Below are 9419 nucleotides of genomic sequence, written 5' to 3' on the forward strand. Positions count from 1 at the left end.
TCTATCTATCTATCTATCTATCTCTCTCTCTCTCTCTCTCTCTATCTATCTATCTATCTATCTATCTATCTCTCTCTCTCTCTCTATCTAAAAAAACTGTAATTTTGTGAAATACTATTAAAATTAAAAGAACATTTCTATCTGAATATATTAGATTAGACAGATTATAAATGTCATTATAAATTGCATTCTAAAAGTCTTTAGTTTATGGTTTATTTTTGACCATAAGACACTAGAGTCAGAGATAAAGTTCATTGCTGAGAAACATGTCACAAATTATTCTCAACGATTGACAAAGAGAAATGAGTTTTTTCACAATGAAACATCAGAACATGACAGATCTGATTCTGCCCATCTAGCTTTAACAAATGCTAAAGAAAATGATTGATCAGTGGCTGCGAGCAAGTGAGATTGAGAATGAAATAAATCAATCACGTGAAGTACAGCGGGAAGGATCGGATGGCTGTGAGATTTCATCACGCTACCCAGTGAATTCATCTAATGAATCATTCTACTAATTTCTGGCAAAAACCCTCACAGCCTCATAAATATTACCCCATTGTGCAATCTACTTTTTTAGCCTGTGAGATGAAGTGCTTTTTCCGTGTAACAAAGCCAAAGAGGCTCCATCACGTCGAGCCAGTGGGATCTATGATGTATTGCAGAATCATACTTTAACATATATTACATGATATATTAATCTGTACAAACCAGTGGTGAAAAAACACCACTCCACACAGTCGTAATAAATCTTAAACACATGAACTGCACTCACAATGCATTTTACTTCTGTGATGCGACATATTCCTTAGTGAAACAGTGGGAATTAATGAGCAGGAATTTGTTTTATTCATCTGGATTGGATTGGTGAAAAAATAGGCTGAGATATTATTGGTTAATGTTGTTTTTCTCTGCCCACACGGTCTTGGTTAAGCCAACAGAAAGGAAAAGACATTTCAAAGGTGGAGAAAGTTACATTTGAACATTTTTGGCTTCGTTCTGAACTGTGAAATTTACATTTATTTAGCTGATGCTTTATCCAAAGCAATTTAAAACAAGAATAACACAACAACGAAAATGAAAAGTGCTACCGCGCCAAAACAGCGAGTGACATTAAGTGCTAGATACCTTCTCGTGGATCTCCTGGGTGGACTGGGCGTCACAGAAGGCCACGGTGGCCACGTCCTTCAGGATGGGCATCTCCACCGTACAGTCCCGGCCATCCAGCAGCGCCACCAGAGGACGAGGGTGCATAGGGCCATTCATTATGGGAGGCCTGATGCCTGCAGAGAGACAGAAATCACATGTTACACTTCTTGATCTTGTGAGCGCTGACTGTAAACGTAATTTTGTCTGCATAGGTAAAGGGAATTCACTGTTATTGGCTCAAGGATGCACACAGACATTGAATGCCAAGGTTAGTTATAATGGAACGACTCTTAAAATAAAGTGACTCAAAAACACAGAAAAAGACAACCGTGTTTATTATTAGCAGTCACTTTATTCCTGGCTTTATTGCTCAATATTAAAAATGTTTTTGCAACTGCTGTTACAGTAAAACAAAAAGCAGTTGTGGGTTTTATAACCACTCATAAAAGACACATCAAACGGACTAATGCTGCTATTTCAAGACCTTTCTTACAAATAAATGTTCATTGAGTGTTATGAACACTGATGATGTCAACTTGTCAATTACTAGTCAGTAACATTTTGCTAAATGGTTATATGATAACAGAACTGTGATAACTTGTATGATAACTAGACTCCGTGTAAATATATAATCAGCCAGACTCTTGATATCAATCCCTCTGTAAGAGGACTGATGGCATTATGATGAAATACACAGAGAATCAGTTTAAAGGAGAAAACAATGAATGAATGATCTTAAAGGAACACTCCACTATTTTTGAAAATAGGCTCATTTTCCAACTCCCCTAGAGTTAAACAGTTGAGTTTTACCATTTTCTAATCCATTCAGCCGATCTCCGGGTCTGGCGGTAGCACTTTTAGCTGTAGCTTAGCATAGATAATTGAATCTGATTAGACCGTTAACCGCAGCTGATGTAACACAGATGATGGGTAACAATAAAGTCATGAACACCTGTGGGGCTTCTTTCTGCGGATCTGATTTTCTGCCAGTACCTCAAACTGTGCTGTTTAAGCTCCTCAACATTTACTGATCTAAGACTACCAACATTTTCAGACTTAAATGATCAGTTCATAGTGATAACCCAATATATGCTGGTCAATAGGGCTGCACGATTATGACAAAAATCATAATTGTCGATTATTGCCTTGAAATTGTAATTGCGAATATTAATTACGATTATCACAATTTACATTGAATGATGTTTATACCATTGTTTGATGCAACTGCATGCCGTATTTGTATATGAAAATAAACAAGCTGAAAACACTCTAACTGAAAAACTTTTAGTGCTTTTCTATAGTATTAAGCCTCAAATGTCAACTATACATCGGATTGGTTTCTTCTTTAAATTAAAAAATATAAATGGTATTATAGTGTTATACTAAAACTAAAATTAAAACAATGGAAAACCCCTTAAGATAACATGTAGAAAGAAAAAAAAGCATCTTAAGCACACAGAATAACATAATTGGACTTTGAACGATTAATTGCCGCTTTGAACGATTACGTAATTGTGGCATCCATAATTGTAATCGCGATTAGAAATTCGATTAATTGTGCAGCCCTACTGGTCAAGCTAATCAACTTCAAGACAAATTCCCACTGAAGACCAAAATATGTTGATGCTACCATATAAAAACCACTTCAAAAGGGCTTATCAGCAGCAGCCCGCTTCCATGAATCACTGCGAATCATGTAATCGACTACACTCTCAAACTACTTATATATTGGTATATTTGAATATTTTGGAATAAACCTAAAATTAAGTATATTATCAATGATAATTAACTAGTTTTATAATAAATCAAAAATAATAAATTATAATAAATAATTTTTTTAAATAATAGATTTAAAAAATAAAAAAAAATGTTTATGTTTTTTTCCCCAATTACAGCATTTTCAGTGTTTCATGGGACTGCAGTTCATTCACTTATAAAAATGTTGAATACACAGTCCTGCCTTTGTCTCTGGTTTTCACATATTTTTTGCTTTCAGTCAGTGTTTGTAATGTTGATTCATCTCAGAGCTCGTTGGTTTAAGTCCCTATGGAGAAAATGAATGGGAAAAATACTTCCGGAACCAAGGCTGCAGAAAAGGTGGGCAGTGACTGTTGCGCTCTATTGACATTGGTGATAAGTGCGCTGCTGGGCTGAGTAGCAGAAGTTGGCATTCTGCCTAGTGTCAGTTAAAAAAACATCTACCAACGGACTTGTCAATGGAAAGTCCAAGTATATGTGTAAACTACCGTTCAAAAGTTCATAAAGATTTTTGTAATGTATCTGAAAAAAGTGTCTTATGTTCACTGGAGCTACACAAAATACAGTAAAACAGTAATATTGTGAAATACTATTACAATGTCAAATAAATGTTTTCCATTTTGATATATTTTAAATGTAATTTATTCCTGTGATGCAAATTACTCCAGTCTTCAGTGTCACATGATCCTTCAGAAATCATTCTAATATGCTGATTTATAATCAGTGTTGAAACTGTTGTGCTGCTTAATATTTTTTTTGGAACCTGTGATACTTTTTTCTTTGATTCTTTTGATTCTTTGATTAATAAAAAGTTAAAAAGAACAGCATTTATTCAAAATAGAAATCTTTTCTAACAATATAAGTCTTTACTGTCACTAAAGTATTAATATTAATATTAAAAGTATTAATTTCTTTTTTTTAAAAACAAAGAAAGAATTAACTGACCTCAAACTTTTGAATAGTAGAGTATATTGTAACACAAAATTTCTATTTTGAATAAACACTGTTCTTTTTTACTTTTTATTTATCAATGAATTCTGCAAAAAAGTATCACGTCTCAAAAAATATTAAGCAGCACAACTGTTAACAACATTGATTATAAATCAGCATATTAGAATGATTTCTGAAGGATCATGTGACACTGAAGACTGGAGTAATGGGGCTGAAAATTAGCGCCGTCACGATTCGTCGATTTTATTCGACTATTCGATTTAAAAATCCTCGACTTCATTTTGCTCGCGTCGACTAACCGGCAAAATACCGGAAGTGGCGCATTTCACGGACGAGAATCCATAAAACACATTATTAGAGACTGCATGATATATTAAACCAATTTAAAAATCATAATTAAGCATAATAGTGAATTCACAAACGCTACGATTTAATTAAATAATTATATGCGATGCAGTTCTAATACAGTATATGCGCTTTAATTATTTAAGTGTTTTTTGATTATAATTTTATTATTAGTAGACTATAACCCGTGGATATGTTGTCATTCTTACACTACAATACTGAACTTTGATTTCACTGATTTGGATTATGAGATGGACACTTGCTTCTTGCACTCTATGTTGCACTTTACTTTTGCTTTATAAAAAAAAAAGGATTTCATAGAAATCTGGTTTTAATTTGGTTTAATAAAATATAGTTTAATAAAATATTCTTAAGTAAAATTGTTGACTTTTTTGTGGGGAATTAATCGTTTAGATTAATCGATAAATTAGTCGATAGATTAATCGAAATAAAAATAGTCGTTAGTGGCAGGCCTACTGAAAATTCAGCTTTGCTTCACAGAAATAAATTTGATTTTAAAGTATATTAAAATAGAAAACTGTTATTTTAAATTGCAATAATATTTCACAAAATTAAATTTTTTTCTGTATTTTTGATCAAATAAATGCAGCCTTGATAAGCATAAGAAACTTCTTTTAAAAACATAAAAAATCTTACCATAGAAATTTGGTTTTAATTTGGTTTAATAAAATATAGTTTAATAAAATATTCTTAAGTAAAATTGTTGACTTTTTTGTGGGGAATTAATCGTTTAGATTAATCGATAAATTAGTCGATAGATTAATCAAAATAAAAATAGTCGTTAGTGGCAGGCCTATTGAAAATTCAGCTTTGCTTCACAGAAATAAATTTGATTTTAAAGTATATTAAATTAGAAAACTGTTATTTTAAATTGCAATAATATTTCACAAAATAAATTTTTTTTCTGTATTTTTGATCAAATAAATGCAGCCTTGATAAGCATAAGAAACTTCTTTCAAAAACATAAAAAATCTTACTGATTCCAAACGTTTGAATGGCACTATATATATATATACACTGTATATATTAAATTTGAGAAATTTTTTTATTTGGTTACATTTTATATACCCCCCCCACCCCCCAAAAAATAAACAAACGGTATAAAATACATCTAAACACCTCTAAGATAATTCAAAGTAAATATGTATCTTTTAGGTGCAAATATAAAGGTAAAAATACTTAGCTATTTGTTAATGATATAATAACAAAAGTACAATATGTGCACCTGTGACCTCTCCCAATTTTACCATATACAGCCTGGCAAGTGCAGACATGGTGTAATCATGCCCATAAGACACAGACACACCCACCTCTATCAGCACCACCCACTCCTGCTCTCAGGATAATCTTTCACACACACACACACACACACACACACACAATACATCCGTTTATGCACAAACAAGAGCTCTTTACCTCTGTGAAGAGATCCCTGGCTTTCACGCATCCGTTCCCACACAGAACCAGCTGTTTTCTCCATTTGTAATGAAGGTGAACTTTTACAACCGTAAATTATGTGTTAGTGACATCTAAACCATCCCAGCAGGATCCAGTTATCTTGTCGTAACACAGCCACTGCTATCTCTTTTATTCTGATTAGGACAAACTGCCAACAACACGCAATAGATGCATCCAAGCAAGCACGCAGCTCTGGGATCAAATGCTACAATCAAGAAAAAGCACTGCTTTGCTCCGTCTTTGCATGTAAGACCACAGCTAGGTAAATCAAGATGCCTGCGTTGGAAAAAAACACATGGTAGTTTCTCGCACCACACCGTTCTGTCAAAATCCCTCGGCGCTCTGTTCATATTGCCCTGCCCCGAGGGTGAGCTGGATCTGTTTGAATTAGCTAGTTCATAGCAACAAGGACCAACAGGGTCAGTCGCACACGGCGTCTAAAGACCTCGACTGCCCGCGGGCGATAATTCAAGCTGACATCCCCCCTTTGTTGTCTTCTGGCAAAAATGAAAGCCAATTTCAAATCCCAGCTTCACGTTCACCGTGCGACAAAACCTGTTTTTTTTAATGACACGCTTTTGCTCGTCACAGAGTGTTGTGAATCTTGTTTTTTGTAATTCGTGGAAAGCCAACGCATTGTTCTCAACCCAGATTTCCTGGAAGTGTGCACTTGGGATTTTTCAAAAAGGTGGAAAGGGAGTCACTTGAATACTGTAATGACATTCATAGGGATTTTAACTTTCACTAGCCGATCTCCTCCTAAAAATAAGACAATGAAAATTTACTTTTTGGTCCATCTGATCAGAAATATCTTACGGATATGAATTAAAATAAAACATGTTTATTTTAAGATATTAAGTAGTTGCCCATTAGCAGAATGCAAAAGAATGCCGTAACTATTTCCGCGAAATCCTGAAACACCCTGTTCTTAATATTCCCGCTTTTGGACTCTTCTAGAATGAGAATTTCCTTCGAAGAGACTGAAATTAGGAAGTAAGTCAAGGCCGGAACTGGAAGCCACATTTCCACTGCACAATGTGAGGGAGGGCCATAGGAGAGAGAGAGAGAGAGTCATGTCCTTGCCAACCCCTCAAATTTTCCAGAGTGGATAGTGTGTGTTTTTTTTTTAATCTTTGGAGCTCGGAAAGATTAATGCAGTTAATAAAGCGAGCCATCAGAGGTCCGTAGCCCCGGCTCTCGGACGAATGCTGAAAGAGAAAGCAGAAAGCAAGCAATTGTGCGTGGATGAATGGTTCAGATGAAAGATAATAGGAAAGAGGGAAAAGCGGAGCAGAGAGGAGGGGAGGAGGAAAGGAAGAGGGGGAGGGGAAGCCAGAATACTGTACGACAGCCGAGCGAACGCTCAAATATCCGCAGATATCCGTACAACACTTTCACGTGTGGCCCCATGCAGAAGGAAAGGTAAACATTTACCTAATGGCAAGCCTTTGTTCAGCAAATGTGAGCTTCCCATCTCTTAGGATCCGCTGGAAAAACGAGCGTGTCTCCTCAGCAAGGCATTCACCAAAATCTTCAGCATATGGCGGCTACTTCAATTTTCTTATTCCTTCTTTTCTGTGAGTAGCTAGCTTAAGCACACACACGCGCGCTCACCCCTCCTTGTCTTTCTCTTTCTCTCGAACTCCCTCTCTTCCCCCCCAGCTCCCTCACTTTCTATTTCGACTCTCTCACTCGGACAAACACGCATGCACACACAGAATGCAAGTGTCACTGCATTTATGGGAGAGCGAGAGCGAGCGAGAGAGAGAGAAACGAGTGCGAGGTGGCTACAAGAAAGACTGAAGAGGAATGGGGTGGAGCCTGTGCTCTCGCAAAATTGATCTTTTGTTTCCTGAGAGGGGGCAAAAAGAAAAAAGATCATGGAAAATTGCGAAAGAAAAACGAGATCGGGGGAAGGAAATCTGGCTGTGCATTTCCTGTTATTAAAAATTCATGGTGCTCTTTTAGAATGGAAAGAGAAAAATATAAATAAAAAGACTGGAAATTATTAAGCAACAAACAAACTGGGTGTTTTTTTTGGTCACGTCCCACTGTAGATGAATGCTCATGCTGAGGGAGAGTTAATTAAACGCCTCTGACAGTGATGGTTCTGGGTTATTTAGCTCTCAGAAAACCAATTACTGAATCCTACAGTCCTGACGGGCAGCTCAGAGATGTCTCCAAAAATAAGTAGGTACAAAATAAGTACGAACAGGGTCGGGGGCCGCTCACACAGGCCGCTCTCTAATAAAAAATCAGCAGAAATGTGTGAACATTTCAATTCGAAACCATTTCACTACTTTTCTCACGTTTTCAAAAGTCATTTTGGCCTTTTGCTTAATGAGTCATTTGCTTTCAGTGGTAGAACAGAAACTGTTTAGTGTCTTTTACTGCTGCAGCATTCATCAGTAACTGGCAAATTCAGCTGATTCATTTAGATAAACCCACATCAAAAGCATCCGTTGACACAGGCCAAGTAAACTGTGATCCAATCTTGTGCAAATGTGCTTAAATACAATTTGTCAGAGGATGTTATGGTATCAATACAGCTTAAACGCTATTGACACCGTCTACATGCTGATTATTACCACATGCCTCAGTATGTAAAACAAACAAAAACTAGGCAGTGAACAAAAAAAACCAAAAAAAAAACTGTGAACTCTCCATGAAAGTCGAGACATTTTGGAGGCTTAAAAGCTGAAATGAGGTACTCGAGTTTTTGTTAATGGCGCTTACTGTTCAAAAGTTCTGGGTAAATTAGTTTTGTTTGTTTTTTTAAATTAATACTTTTATTCAACAAGGACACATTAATTGTTCAAACATGACAATTTAATAACAATTACAATTTAATTTGGCACAAAAGATTTCCATTTCAAATAAACTCAAATAAACTTTCTATTTATCAAAGAATCCTGAAAATAAATTGATCATGTTTTCCACAAACATTAAGCCGCACAATTGTGTTCAACACTGATGATAATAAGAAATTATTCTTGAGCTGCAAATCAGCATATTAGAACGATTTCTGAATTAACATTAGTCTCATTTTACAAGTAACATGCTTAAAGGGATACTCCACCCCAAAATGAAAATTTTGTCATTAATCACTTACCCCCATGTCGTTCCAAACCCGTAAAAGCTTCGTTCGTCTTCGGAACACAATTTAAGATATTTTGGATGAAAACCGGGAGGCTTGTGACTGTCCCATTGACTGCCAAGTAAATTACACTGTCAAGGTCCAGAAAAGTATGAAATCGTCAGAACAGTCCATCTGCCATCAGTGGTTCAACTGTAACGTTATGAAGCGACGAGAATACTTTTTGTACGCGAAGAAAACAAAAATAACGACTTTATTCAACAATTCGTCTCCTCTGTGAGCCGTAGCGCCATTTTGGAGAATATCCGCTGAACGCAAGCAGCGAACGCTATTCTGTGTCAGCCGCGCTGCACGGATGCACTGTTTTCGTTCAAATCAAAGCGTAAATACACATAGAAAATGTTTACTTTTGCCGCGGCTGACACAGAAGAGCGTACGCTGCTTGCGTTCAGTGGATATTCTCCAAAATGGTGCTACAGTGATGCGGAGAGACAGAGGAGACGAATTGTTGAATAAAGAAAAAATTTTGTTTTCTTCGCATATAAAAAGTATTCTCGTCGCTTCATAACGTTACAGTTGAACCACTGATGGCAGATGGACTATTCTGACGATGTCTTTCATACTTTTCTGGACCTTGACA

General features: G+C 36.1%; 1 protein-coding gene across 5 annotated transcripts in view; it reads right to left on the minus strand.

Moving 5' to 3' along the window:
- The window catches only part of LOC107754461 (C-terminal-binding protein 1-like), a 31782-nt gene that overhangs the window by 15379 nt on the left and 6984 nt on the right, over positions 1–9419 (minus strand). For 2 of the 5 annotated variants that reach the window (XM_016570911.1, XM_016570912.1), the window contains exon 2: positions 1129–1283. In XM_016570911.1, the coding sequence (XP_016426397.1) occupies positions 1129–1283 (155 nt within the window). Of the gene's footprint in view, positions 1–1128; positions 1284–5640; positions 7086–7116; positions 7563–9419 lie in introns of those variants that run through there. The other 3 variants (XM_016570909.1, XM_016570910.1, XM_016570913.1) reach the window with 3 other exon arrangements.

The sequence above is a fragment of the Sinocyclocheilus rhinocerous genome, unplaced genomic scaffold (genome assembly GCF_001515625.1).
Source record: "Sinocyclocheilus rhinocerous isolate Xijiao unplaced genomic scaffold, SAMN03320098_v1.1 scaffold50, whole genome shotgun sequence".
NCBI classification, from domain to species: domain Eukaryota; kingdom Metazoa; phylum Chordata; class Actinopteri; order Cypriniformes; family Cyprinidae; genus Sinocyclocheilus; species Sinocyclocheilus rhinocerous.